This window comes from Vanellus vanellus (genome assembly GCF_965231255.1).
Source record: "Vanellus vanellus genome assembly, chromosome: 6".
NCBI classification, from domain to species: Eukaryota; Metazoa; Chordata; class Aves; order Charadriiformes; family Charadriidae; genus Vanellus; species Vanellus vanellus.
In genome coordinates, this window is record NC_138911.1 from 57,408,737 (window position 1) to 57,423,411 (window position 14,675).

The following is a 14,675-nucleotide window of genomic DNA, read 5'->3' on the forward strand; positions in this document are numbered from 1 at the left end:
GAAATCACTCTATGCTATTTGAGCTACAGTGGCAAGAAAGTGAATCTTATGGTGTAACACCTCAGGAAGCCGTTTTCCCTTACTTTAAAGAAAAGATGTGTGGAAAGTGAACTCCTGTGATTTCTGCTATTTCATAAGTAAATGGTTAGAGGCGGTACAGAAGGAGCTAATGCTGTCAATAGTCAAGCCGTAATGTTCTTATAGAAGAGCTTCTTACATAAAATCTTTGTCGTTTTGTATATAACATTTACATAATATTAGGTGGGCATGGGTATACTCAGTTTAAGAGCATTTTCATTGTCTGGGTGGGGCACACCAGATGAAGCTCAGACTTGATACTCATCAGAAATAACATAACATTAAATGTGTTATGCCGTCCTGTGTTTTTTCATAGTACCTATGGAGACTAGCAAGCTGCATTCTTTGTCTTGCAAATTTTACTGTATAAAATAAAATGTTTTTTTTTTTATTATTATCAGTTACCAAAGAATATTTAATTTACTTAAAACATTTAATGTATTTAATTACTGCAATTCTTGCAGAAACAATTGAAGAACAAGTAAGCACTATATAGAGAGGAAGACAGATGTCATTCTCTAGATGATTAAAAAAAATCCTTTCTGCCTCCCCACACAAGAAAAGAAGGAGGAAAAGAGGGAACAAAAAATAAGCAAACAATGTACTATTCCATCACAAATACGTTCTCTCCATGAGGCTCCTTCCAATGGACATAGCAACGACAGTGCGGAGTGGGTAGCACACGGGTCAGTGGTCAGTGACAGAAATCAGGGTGACTAAGCTGGGGGAGACTGTTCACTAAATGACTAGAGCTTAAATAGCCAGCCGTGATGGATTATGAAAGAGATCTGTTTGCTCTTTGTCAGTATTTCATTTCCAGTGTTGCTTGTTAACATTTTATATCATTGTTGGATAATACCAAGAAAAATGTATTGTATTTTAACACAAAGGGAATCTAGTAAACTGTGCCATCATCCTCACGGCAGAAAGGGCACTGATAGCATACGAGCATGAAAAATAACATTCCAACTTTTGCGAGCCGGTTGCTGATAGCAACTCGATGAAAAATAAATCTACCTTCCTTTTATAATGAGATAAGAATGATTAAGCCAGCACGGTGGGCCCAGTCTGTGACTCCTGCTGCTTTCAGAGACTGTGTTTGTGTTGTGCTCTCTGCTGGTTGGATCTTCACTTGAGGTGAGATGAGTAGTAGCACGGCTGGCGAACGGCACTGCTCTTCCAGGCAGCTTCCCATCAGAGAAAGGAAAAGGGAGTGTGGCACGGAGAGTCCTGAGAAGACATTTGATCTGGTGCCACTGGCACATACATACAGTCTGTGGATGATTGTCAGCCCTGGAGGGCTCTTTTATTGGCAAACCGTCTCTGATGGTCATCAGAATAGCCTACAAATATCAAGGACAGTGGCTACAGAAAAGAGGTCCTTGGCGAAAGTAAATACAGAATCAGATTGACTGGGGAAGGAGGTCATGTACTTTGTTGAAAGTGGAAAGGAGAAGGAAAACTTTTAGTCTGACCTTTTGCTGCATCCTAGTATGTCACATTTTGTTGGTCAAAATGTGTATCAAAAAACCCACTACTGACACTGAAATGAAGTGATGAGCCCAGAATGAAAGAAAACCCATATCAGCCTTCAAAGTTCCTGGAAGTGCCAAAGATGCTTAAGTTTCTTGAGCACTTCGTAGAGATACAGGAATGATCCTGGAGTTGTGAAACATCTTTCCCAAAGTCACATAATGTATCAGTAGTAATTTTAGGAAAATAATTCACTGGTTTGCTCCCTATTCTTTGTTTAAAAAAAAAAAGAATATATTCTTATGTAAGAAACCAACTTCAATGATCACTATTAATTCTCTAAACAAAATAATTGCCAGTGTTCTTGGAAAATTGAGAGACAAATGATTAATTCCTGCTATGGGGGGTGTGTGATTTATGCTGGATTAACTCAAAGATTTGTTGACTAATGGTTGGGTAAGTATTGATATACACTGTAAGATCATAATACTGCTATAAATCTGAGGATCGTCTGTATGTATAATAATATGGAAGCTAATTTTTCAGCTTGCTGTAATGCCAGATTCATAGTTTCAGTGAACTTTGGATCCAGATTCAGTATGAAAAGTCGCTTGTAATCATGTGAAATTAAGAAGTTGCGATTGCAATGTGAATATTTTCTTGGAAGGACTAAATGAGTGGATTATGTACTTATCCCTTATTTAATAATACCTAAATGAAATAGTCCTAAGGAAATAGAGGATTAACAAATAAGAAGTATAATACACAGCAAGCGGTCTAGCTGAAGAAAGACTACATAATCTAAAATATCCTCAACTAAATCCACTGTAACAATTTTAGCAGGGAGACTGAATTACTTCACATACACGCGTGCTAACAGTGGTCCATTTGGGTCAAGGCTAAAGTTCAGGAAGGGTAGAGAAAGACTCTCAGGCTGCCTTTCTGTTCTCGTACCTATCCAGTCCATGAGTAGAGGACTCCAGCTGTGAATGGACATAATCTTCTTAAGAGTAAAAAATTAAATATTTGTGTAAAAAAATCTAAATATTTGTGTAAAACCAAGCAAAAATGTAGCATGATAGCAAACAGGCACACTGAGGAGCTTCATTCTGTTGTTTGTAAATCTCTGAGTCATCCTGCAGTCCAGCTCTCACTGAGGTCAGCTGAATAAACTTCTGTTGACTTCAGTATATGTAGAACAACAGTTCACCAATTCAAAACCTACTTTTTTATTTTCTCCCAAACTAACTTTTTTCCAAAGCTGCAGGATATATTTGAAGACAAATCCATTTCATGTGCAGCTGTGTTCAAAAGTGTTGGTATTTCTGCATGCATTTCTCTATTTCTGTATAAACCAAATTGCATGCATAGGTTCTAAATGACATTAAAAGACAGCAATGACATGCTGTCTGTTTTGATGTTGCTTCGTGACACAAGTTAAAGAGCCGGGTCTCCATTCCAGCTAGTTCCTAACTACCACCTTCTTATCTAAAACAAAGTTTCCTCTCTGCTTTTTACCAGGTCTGGAGTTGGTGTGACAGGTTCTAGGCAGACATTATTTTATGCAGAAGTAACAGACCAGATGAGAACTGGTGAAGGAGGTGGCCAGCCCGAAGAAGGAGAGCTGATTGAAGTTGTAGAAATACCTTTAGAAGACTCCATGACGTTTGCTTATGATGAGACTCTCCCAAAGACAATGGGTGTCATCTTCAGCTTCATGTGGTTCCAAAACAACATAGCACCCAATCTACCAAAAAAATAAAATCAAAGCACTGTGATTTAAAGAAAAGCTTTCCTGCTGGTTCTGTGGATACAGAAAACTGCAAATCTGCCTGCCTCGATCATCTCAGCTTTTCACAGAGCAAATCTTCCTTGAAATAAATTTGGAAGTAAAATCTGAATTAAAATCCTGACTCAATTTCCGTCATTAGCAGAACACTTACTGGCTTCGCTGGGGCCAGGATTTACCTCTGAGAAGCAAATGTTGATTTTCGCACAAAGGCTAAGTAAATGTGTTCAGTTCTCCTATTTGATGGCACGGCTCTACCGCTATTTTGAAGAGTTGCTCAGGACCTCAGCGCAGCTGCTGTACCAGCCTGTCACTGTGGTCCGTACGTACTGGCAGCTGTGTATTCACTGTAGTTTCTGATATTTTTTCGGGGGGAGGCAGCAAACCTAATAGTCACAGATACCCTAACTACGTTTCCAAGGTCTGCACAGCTTTCAGGGAGCAGCTTTCTCTGTGGTGTGCAGCTCCCGTACAGAGAAAATCTTTGCATTTCTGAACACGCAAACCTTTATTTCATAAGCAAACATATCTGTAAATCCTTCTGCTAATGTGTCATTTTGACAATAGACCAGCTGTAAGATTATGTGCTTCTGTTTGTTCCCACTATAATGCTGAGCAGCAGTGATGGTGATAGAGAGATTAATGGTGGGGGCTTCTACTGGAACACATGCTTCTTTGTTTGTTTTATGGGTAATACTTGATTAATTAGATCAAACTTTGTCCTCTAGAGCGGGACTTGAGAGGCCAAATTCCTTTAATTTGACTCTGAGGTGACTAATACAAGCGATCTCTCTGAGGTGTTCTGTGGTCTCAGTTTCCTTATCAAATGGGAAGAATGGGACTTACCCCTCAGATAACGCTCCTTGAAATCTCATGATTGGAAGTGCTTTATTGAGAGATTTTATCATCATTTGACCAGTTTACATTGAAGTCTGTACAACCTACACAGACGTGCTGAGCCACACAATTTGATTTAATAAAGTGGTCTAATTAGGATGTATATGACTTGTTCAATCAGCGCAGTTTAGATGTGGACTGTTTGTCACGTGAAACTGTTATGAGCATGAATGAAAGAGAGTCAAGTCTGGCAATTTAATTATGCGCTTGTTTATGTTACTCACTGAGTTAATGTTAATCAACATGACTACATTACATGTGCTTCTAGGATTGCCGGGGTACTAAGTATGTTTAGGAGATGAGTACTGCAAATATGCAAACTTTCATATAGCAACTGGAATAAAAGCATTACAGATGCATGATGGTGTCCAGTGGCTGATTTAAAATCACCGCATGTCTAAATAGGCGTATAAATAAATAATATTAAAAAAATATGTGTTTAGAACTGATACTTGCTGGTTCTCCTGCTGACAGGGAGGAAGGATCCTTGGAAAGCCACTGGAGAAAGAACAGCCTTCATCTGTGAGAGTCAGACACCTTTTGTGAAAGTTCAGACACATTTGAGTTGAACTGTGCCTGGTCTGTGGTGAGTCAAGGGCTGAGTTATTGTGAAAAGCAAATAAATTCTGTCTGTTTGATGTATTTACATTGGAAGGTGTTTTAAGGCTGGGTCTCCACTGCCTTGCGTCTTTACGGTGTCTGGTGCGATGTGTCCTGATTGCTGCTGAGGTCTTTATGAACTACTACAATATGTATAATAAATAATGTTTTATTTCAGGCTGTAACTACCAAAGTATCTATTTGATTCCATCAAAGTTATTGCTTGTTTATCTGTTTAATGTCAAGCTAATAAGTGTGTGCATATACATGACAAAAGTCTTTTTTGCTGTATAATGCAGTAATTTGGAAAAATAAATTTGTCTAGCACAGGGGGATCAGAGTTTGCAACTTTTCAAAGCAGCATTTATGTATTTATACCGTTTGCCCCAGAATTACAAATGGACAAAACTCCACTTCTAATGAAGTTCTTAATGCGATGGTGAGAGCTTTCCCCCCGTCAGATATTCCCTCCTCTGCCACATCCAGAACCTGGCATAGGTGCTTCACAAGGTGCCCTCATGTTGCATTAACAACCTTGGGGACAGCCCAAAGCTTTGACCCACCCTTGTGGATGACAAGCGTTCAAGGTGTAATTCATCAGACTAAATAATCATTTCACTGATTAGTCTGTCTAGAAGTGCCTTCAAATCTCAGCACCTGCATTCAGTTTGGACTCATCAGACCACCCCTGGAGGAGGCAGGTCAGCCAGTGCGGGATTTGTTGTGCCACCACGCAATGTGCACATCATGAACTATGGGCTGGTGGGCCACCAGAGAGAGCGCGTGGCCATACCCAGCGAGGGGGAGGACGAAGGCCCTAAAGTCTCTCAGTGCATCACACAGCTGCTGTCAGCCACTCGTGCTTTGGCTGCAGGTCTTTGAGCTGGATGGTTTGAAACCGAGGTGCAAGGTGTCCACTCCTTCTAACATACTGTCCCTTCCCAAGCGCGTGTGTGTGTTGGGGGGGCACCAAGGGCGGTGCCAGACTTGCCAAAATAGTGCCGCTGGTCAGCAGAAGGCTGTTCTCCGTCACTCAGCAGGGTGGAGGGCTTGCAAGTTGTAGGTGCCTGAAGCCAGTCTGCTTCACAGCCCAGCCCTGGCGCCATGCGGGGTGATACAGAGGAGCTACCACCACCAGAGCAGCAGCAGGGGTTTCCCAGGCATGGGATGAGAGCGGGAAGTGACGGTGTGGGAAGAGGGAGTGCGTGGTGCAGCAGCATGGAGGAGTACATGGGGAGAGAAACTGCAGCCCTCGCGAAGGCACAGGGGCAGCCGCATGGCACCACTGGGCTCAGAGGTGACCTCGCCAATGCAAGCTACAGGCTTCAGACCAAACATTTTTTATGCAATTGATACTTCTCTGCCAGTTAATCATGACAGAGGGCAGTTGCATGAGCTGATGAGTCCCTCAGCATTTCTCCATGATCCAGAAGGCCAGGCAAGAAGCTGAGCAGCGTTATCCCCACCTCCCAGTCCATCCCGCCCCAGGGGTCTACAGGAAAGACACCTGCAAACCCTGGGGGACTGCGGTGGCTCTGAAGCTGTAACACACTAAGGGATGCTGTGCCCCGGCCCTGTGCTCTGCCCAGCCGTCTCCGCTATTTGTAATTCTCAAACAGAAACAAAATGGTCAGGGATTACTTTGGTTTCCTTCCACAATTTGGCAGTTTTCCACAGAAACAGCAGTGATACAATATAGTGAAAGCTGTACGTAAAGTGATGCTGTATATGGTGTTTGGCTTTGCAATATTAAATATAAATGCATCTTCATCCTTTTCCTTTTTTCCCTGTTAATTTTGGTGAGGATTTTTATAGGGAATTAGGAAGGTTTGAAAATGCAGGAGAAAGAGCTTGAACTTTTTTTTGATGATTCATATTTATAAAAATAAAACCAGAGCAATTTAGATGCCACTTCTCTCGTCAGGGCTTATTTCAAAGATCATAATTAGTGCAAATCCAATATACATCGGCCAAGCCCAGGCAGGAAAAAAGTGCTTCTAATGGAAGCTTGAAATCATGTCTGCATTTAGACACATCCTTCGGACGTGCCATCACACATACGTCCACGGAGAGCAGACAGTTCAGAGTAAAACAGGGTTCCCATTTGCTGCTAATGAATACTGACTCCAGCCTGCGAAACTCTTGTCTGGTCTTATCCAACCATCCCCATGAGATCAGCGTCTTTTACTGAGTACAATCGAGTGGTCCGCATTTAAAAAACAAATCTTAGCATCTCTCATCTTTATGATAAGGCTTTGGGATACAGAGATAATCTAATGAACCTGAAATTATGACTCAGGCTTCTAATGAAGCCTGAAATTACAGTTTTGAATGTGATGTTGCTGTCAGGCTCACTATTAGGTGCCTGAAGAGACATCACCAACACCTTGCAAGTACATGGACCTCATTTATTATTGCTGCTTATTAACCTATTTGTAAAGTATCTACAAGCCCTGAGCTACTCCCACGTCTCGCGGTATAAAGCACTGAAGAGTGATATGATTAAAATGCCTTCTCTAAGAGGCTGACACTTTAAATAAACAAGCTGAATTACACCGGGGGGTAGGTGGGGGGCAGGCACAGGGATGGGGTGCAGGGTGCCTCGGCCACCCTTGCTCCCCGGGGCGCGCAGGGATGCTCCTTGGGCTGCTGGAAGCGCGCTCCCCTGGCAGCCGGCCGCTTGCCTTTTCGCCCACTCCCTCATTACCATCCCTCCCCGCCAACGATAAAAGCGGCGTTCCCGGACTCCCCACAGGGCCACGGCCGGGGCCAGGCTGAGGGCAACCGATATAATTGCTCCTGAAATACACGTGCCGACCGCGCAGGGCGGCCCACTGGACAAATAGGATTTTTTGCTAAATAAGAACAATCGCTGAGCACGCTTCATCCCCTCGCCGGGGCTCTATACATAGATGAAAGGCACACCCAGTTGTGAAATCTGTTGAAATGGCACACCTGGTGCTGTCTGCAAGTCTATTCACAACCGTTAGCAGGTGCGACTTGGCCTTTGTGGCCATAAAAGTCTGTCTGCGCGGCTCCTGCTGTGCTCCCCGCGCCTTCGCTGCCCTGCGCGCTTTGGCAAGGGAGGCTGTCACAGATTAATACGGTTGTTTGAAGCTGTTAGGAGCCACCGCCCAAAGCATGTAGCGGCTTCAGAGGGATCAGAATAAGGCCTGTGCACACAGGACGGATTTGCAGCTTCGGTCTCGGTGGCTGCACCGGGATGGAGGCGATGGGCAGGGGCCGGGCTGCTGCCTGAGCAGGGACACGGCGCACCGCGGTCCCTGCAGTCCCAGGGATGCTGCCGAGTGGCCTGGCCGGCAGGTACCAGCGATCTGCAATCTAGCCCCTTTTTTGGGCTCAGCACCTCCAAAAAGGGTTTTGCCTGCTCTGCTTTGCTACATCTCAACCAGTGGAGCACTAAGTTGGAGCTTCAAGAGCTCAAACCCCAGTCCAGATTCAAATTTAATTTGAGGAAGGATGCCGTGGACTTTGGAGCAGGTTTCCAGCAGGAGTTCTCATTCCCACCGGTTCACAGGGGATTTTGCTTGATACGAACAAAAAAGGGATGCTCATGCAAATCCTGCGCTACTGCAAATGTTACTCCTCAATTTGTCTAATCCTTCAGAGCCAGTCTCACTCTTTAATTGGCAACACATTTTTGCAAGGGCTTTAATTGCTCGTGGGATGAATCACGAGGGAGGAGAAGTCATAACATAGCTAAATGGCCCAGATTTGCGGCGCTCAGAGCTCTCTGGCCTGCCTCAGGACTGGCTTCAGTGCATTTCTTGTAATTGGAAATACAATCAGATAGGTAGTAAACCCTGCCAGCCACGCACTGTATCGCTTTGCTGCTGAAGTACTCGGTATCCTGTGCTGGCTTCCGTCTCTAACAAGACATTCAGAAGCAGTGGTGCTCTGAGAAACCCGCTTTGGACACTTGGTTACAATGACAATGGGTTGGGAATGGGTGATGCGGGAGCGGCTGTCAAGCCCATAAATTAATGGCTACCCTCATGCTCCAACCTTGTTAACAGAAATATCCCCGGTATCCTCTTGTGCCCACCTGTGGCTCAGTGTTCAGGGTATGGATGCGATGGGTAGAGCACTCAACAGTAAGATAAATGTGATTTTAGCATTTTACAAGAGCAAAACATTGCTGTGATCACTACAGACATGATGTGGGAGCCAGGAACCAGCCCTGGCTCGGCCACATCTGACCAGCTGGGGACAGACCAAGTGCCACATGAGCCCCGAGCAGTGCATGTGTGTGTGTGGGGACCTCCTGAGGTCAAGACCACCCATTCAAGAGCCCAACCCCTCTGAACGATGCCCTCCGAGCGCATGTCCGTCACAATGTAAACACAGCCTGGTTTTAACCCTGTTCCCTTGGACTTGTGGAGGAGAGCTTGGGGAAAAGGAGCAGTTAATTAATACCCCTGAAAATAAGTCAAGGAGGACAACGTCCCACCTGGCTCCAGGTGCAGTGGAAACATGGGTGATGAGACTTGCCCCACTGCTTCAGGGTCTCTGGCACAGCACCAGTGCTGTCCCCAACCCTTTCCAAAGTCCTCAACGGGTGGGCAGAGCTGGGTGCTTGCTGTGCCTCAGCCTGGCCACAATCTCCGAAGCTTCCCCAGCAGCCACTGGAAGGGACTGTGGCAATGGGAAACGGTGTGCTCCAGCCTGCTGGTCCCCTCCAGGGCTGCAGCTGCTCCTACGAGCCTGGGGATGAGGATGGGTTTAAGGGCCAGAGTCACTAATCATGTTTCTGAGCCTGGCCAATGGAGGTGGTGGTGAATACAACATGCCTTCAGCTCCTGCCCGCCATGCGCGTCCCTCCAGCAGCTCCGTTGTGTGTTTGTGGGGATGGGGTGTTCAGGTAACACTTCTGCTCGTGCAGCGATTGCTAAAGTAACTGGACAAGGCACAATCACGCACTTGAGAGTGCTAGAAACAATTTAAGAAATGTTCTTGGGACAAACGGCGAGTGCTGTGCAAACAGCTCCCCGGGGTTTGTGAAAGGGGCCCTGGCTGCCCGGCCACGCAGGAATGCACTCGTACCGATAACCTGCTCTGCTCCTTTCGTAACCTCCTTCATTTCATCCTTCAAGCTCCCCCCGCTCCCACCCTGGGGTTTCGGGGTGCTCCTTTTGCAATAAAATCAGGAAAACAAGACCAGAGGTATCGCAAGCCCACGTCACGCTACCTCCAGCTCCTCTTTTCTATTCAATATGAAGGCGAGGGACTTTGTAAGGACTTCAACGCTCCCCATGGGCCTCCCCAGAGACATAACTTGGGTTTTCCCCCTCCATGGCTTCCCAGCTTCAGCAGACCTTGAGTTGAAGCTGGCTTGCCTGGCCGGGTTTGTACTGCAGCCCGAGCACCGCTGACCCCGGAGCTGGCAGTGCAGAAGGGATGCGAGGGCTTGAGTTACGGCAATCCATCAGCTGCTAATCCACGCTGCCAGCCCCACCGCGCCATGCTGCTATCAATCATGCACAGAGCCCCGGGGTGGGTTTGCAGCACGTTTGCTCCCGCTCCTGCGGGTTAGCAGGGTTGTGGCAGTGCAAGGGAGCCCCAAGTGTATGGGGGCTAGACGCAGTCCCTGGAGCTGGGACCTCCCACAGACAACAGGACAGGGAGGAGGGCATCCACAATATCACAGAATCATAGGGGTTGGAAGGGACCTCCGGAGATCATCTAGTCCAACCCCCCCGCCAGAGCAGGGTCACCTACAGCAGGTCGCACAGGATGGCATCCAGGAGGGTTTTGAATGTCTCCAGAATTGGAGACTCCACCACCTCTCTGGGCAGCCTGTTCTTTGGTACTGGTGTCAGGATCTGTCTCATCTCTTCCCATCATGGTTGGGAAGTGGGGGGACCAGCATCAGTGCACCTCAGGAACAGGCAAAGCAGCCAAGGTCTCATTCAAGATTTGTGCTTAGTCACGGCGGAAGTGCTTCAGAAAACCCTATTTGCTGTGATGAGCAACCTCTGCCTTTGGTACTTTTATCTGATATTTAAGAAATATCTTTAAACGGCAGGGAGGGGGGCTCGCAACAGACTCCTGCTGCAAAAAGGGAGCAGAGTTGGGCCGGTGACGAGTGTGTATGAAAAATTGCACAGCTTCACGTCGGCCCTCCAAAGCAGCCACAAGCCTTCGCATGGCCGGCCAGCTGGTGGTGTAAGGCTGGAGGCTGTCCCATCTGCAGCAGCCCCGGTTTGCGGCGGCGGTGTCACACTGAGCAGCTTCTGGGCCACACACAGCCAGAGCAACGCGCAGGGGACAGCCAAGCCAGCTACCAGCTTCATACCCAACGTTCTCGTCTGCTGCATCTCCCCGGTCATGCTGCCAGCTTCATCTTTTCAAATGGCTTTCCCTTACCTCTAATGCCTTTGTTCGTTTGTTGGGGTTTTTATTCTTCTTTTTTTTTTTCTTTTTTTTAATTGCTCTTCCACACAATCTGATCCCAGTCTCTCAGATAAGCACAGCCAAAATAACACCAATACATCAAAATAATAAGATCTCATTCCAGAGGCTCTCGCAGGGCCAAGACACTGAGCGGCGGCTGACGGGTTTATTGATCACAGCAGAGCGACAGCTCTCTCTAGCACAGGATTTAGCTCCTAGATGGACGCTAATCTGTAGATTTGTTCTTCCTCGCTGGTAAAAGCGATGTGTAAATATTCTGCAGTTAATGACACAGGTCTGCTCCTAGTTTGATTAACGGAGGAGGTGTCAGCAAACATGAAAAGAAGCAAAAAAAACGAGGTGAAGGTCTTGCCTTCGAAAGCCGCATGACTGATCCTAATGCCCTGTCCTTTTTCTATCAATCAAGGCTGATTGGCAAAGCTTTTTAATTCAAGTCTCTAAGCAGGATGATCAGTGTTTACTTAGCTAGTGTTTATTTCCCCCTGACCAGGCTGCTCTGGAGTAAGGTATCATCTTATGGTGCAAACCCTCTTACGAGGGATAAAGAAACTGAGACCACCTCGATCCTCCTCGTTACCTCCCCAGACCTAACGATCATCCCGAGCAGCTCATGGTGTAGTCTGGGGGGTGGGGGGGACGCGACAGGACACAGGGGTCCCACGGGAGCCGGGCTGGCACCCAGTGAGGACCGTGGCTGGGATTGAAGGGGCGCAGAGCACAGGGCATTGCCTTTGGCCCCAGCCCGGCTGTGGTGGCCAGCCCGTGGCTGCCGGGCCCTGTGTCCCCCCCTCGATCCCTGGCCCTCGCCCCCCGGGCGCTGCGCGTGGCCTGGGCCCGAGTCCCAGTGTTGCTGCAATATAAATCCAACCTGGCAGCGGGAGCCCGCAGCCTGTGGCACATCACCCCTGGCTATTTTTAGCTGCTTTTCCAGAGAAACTGGGCTTACGCAGCCTGCCTCCGAGTGTGGGGGGCTCCAGCTACTGCCCACCCCTCCGGCACCTCCACCTCTCAGATGGGTTAGTTGCTCCTGAATGGGTTTAACAATGCTATTGGAGAGGGCAAGGCCATGGCACCGAGACACGAGTATCCCCCGGCCCTGGAGCTCTGCTGCCTCCACCGGAGCACCCACCCAGGGCTGCCCAGCAGGGAGAGAGAGGAGATGGAAACACACGATGCAGCTAGTTTAACGTTCAACGAAGTGACTCATTCTTATGTAGCCAAGTCGTTTCCTTGTAAAAGATGTTGTCATCTAAGGTGCCGTTTCTGGAAAAGATCACAGAGAGGGTTCTCATGGGTTGGAGCCGAGGGTGGCGGTTCGGCTTTGCAGGACTGGCGCTTGCAGGGCTGCTTTTGCCTCACTGGCTTCGTAAGGAACATCCAGAATGTGCATATAGCAGTGCAGAATTAACATGGAGCACTTACTCTTGATATAAAAATGAGGAACTTTTTTTTTTTTCCTCAGGTAATATATTTAGATCTTTCATGTGGAATAAGAATTTTGGGGGTTGGGGTGTTGTTTTTTTTCAAGAGAAGTAGGGAACCAGTGCTGGGCCCCTGAAAACAGGTAGGTCTAGGAGGGGGGTCTGCAGCCAAGCAGGACCACTCTGCACGCTTCTAGGGGCTCAGGACCCACCTCTGGCTGAGACTCCCATGGCACAGGGAAGCCCTCGGTGCTCGGGAAAGGTCCAGGAGGCTATAGAGGCAGCAGTCTGGTGTTTCATGCAACACACCCTACCTCTACAGCCATCCTCCAGCTGCAAATATCCATCCTATACATCGTTCAGAACAAAAGCGAGGTGCTCGCCTGCAGGAAAGCAGTCAAATGCAGCTCCTCTTGTTTTGCCAGAAAAGCAGCACTCGTGCTGCCGTGTAACACCAGGCTGAGCTGTAGGGGTGAGACAGAGGAGTCAATGGGAGCCATCTGTGCAGGTTGAGAACTAACTACTTCCCTCTCTTAAACTGATTTTGGACCTACTGGGTCATTCTGGGGCACAGGGGTGTGTGCCTGCCCCTTTGTGCCACCTGGAGACGTCAGATTCCCTGCAGCGGCTTTCGATACAGAGCGGATCAATGGTATTCCAGGTGATTAAACTGATGCGGTGCTTGGCCCACTCGCCAGCCACTTGTGTGCAGACCACAGATGCTCCAGATGAAATGAGTTCTTCTCAAATTTCTGTAATTTTCAACATTTGTGTACCTAAGTCCAACAAGCAAAACATGGTCAGCGGAGAACCAGGACTTCAGGAACCGTGTTGCAGTACAAAGGCACGGATCCCATTTTTCTCACTACCTATTTCTTTGATCCAGACGTCTGCCCTCTGCCATGGGATCTATGTTTGAGCGCTGACTTTCTGAACGTGCTCACCTCCTCTTTACCAAATTAAAACACTTAGCTGGTGCTGTTGAGTGTACCAGTGTATTCACAACAAAGATCATGCATCTCGGCTCATAATACTGTCTTAGCTTACAATAGTTTGGTGTTCGCAGTTAAAGAAATGTAAATGCCAAACAATAAACATATCAGATGATTCCTCCAAGCCTGTGTGTACACTAATATTCCTATTAGGCTACAAAACACATGGAAGGACTATTGCACTAATGCTCCTTATAAAACCAGCCTGAGTTTTAGTACGCAGAAAGCTGCTTATCTGTTCCTTTGGACTAAGAAGACTCAAATGCCTTTCAATTATTAAAAAGGCTGAATTATGTCTCGGTCTAAACTTGGAAGACAGAGGAGCCACAGACCTCTCAAGAAAACAAAGTCCTTTAAATCCAAGCTCAACTTTTCAGAAAGAGCATGAGACTTCAGGAGGCAACCCTTATTTATTTGTTTGTTTGCTTGTTTGTTTTCAACTGAACTTCTTTCCAAGCGATTTGCATTAACAAACTTTACAGGCTTGGGCTTTCCAGTCCTTCAAGAGAGCCCCATCCTCAAGGACTGTGCCGTCTCAGGTGATAAAAGATGGACGTGCAGGGAGGGACTCAGCGCCTGGTCCTGTGTGTGCAGGTCAGTCCAACTCTCTCCCAACATCATGCCACCAACCTGCCTTTTATAAGGGATGCTGATTTCACCTGAAAATTTAGAGACTGGGAAGCTCAGTTTGTTCATTTAGTACAACCTAAAACCCTGAGAGGTTTCAGCATCAAAGGCAATCATTTCACTTGTAAGCTTCTTTGAAAATGGAGTTTTAATTTGTCGAACACCAGCCCTGGGGGAAAGCCAAGGTCCTGAAGGTTGCAGGATGATAGGGAGATATGGCAGACCTACAAGAATACTGGATATATTTTCTATTTGCAGATTTATGTGTCTGACCTGGCATGTGTTTTTTGTCATGCATACAGCATAAGGACTGTATTTGACACTCTAAATCAAGGAACAAAGGACTCAAACAGGAGAGGGGAC

At 46.8% G+C, this 14,675-nt stretch overlaps 1 protein-coding gene across 1 annotated transcript in view; it reads left to right on the plus strand.

Moving 5' to 3' along the window:
• The window catches only part of NUDT14 (nudix hydrolase 14), a 61,778-nt gene extending 57,053 nt beyond the window's left edge, over window positions 1-4,725 (plus strand). The window contains exons 5-6 of the mRNA XM_082485522.1: window positions 3,073-3,658; window positions 4,712-4,725. Of these exons, the coding sequence (XP_082341648.1) occupies window positions 3,073-3,313 (241 nt within the window). The 3' untranslated portion in view covers window positions 3,314-3,658; window positions 4,712-4,725. The remainder of the gene's footprint in view (window positions 1-3,072; window positions 3,659-4,711) is intronic.
• The last annotated feature ends 9,950 nt before the right edge of the window (window positions 4,726-14,675 follow it).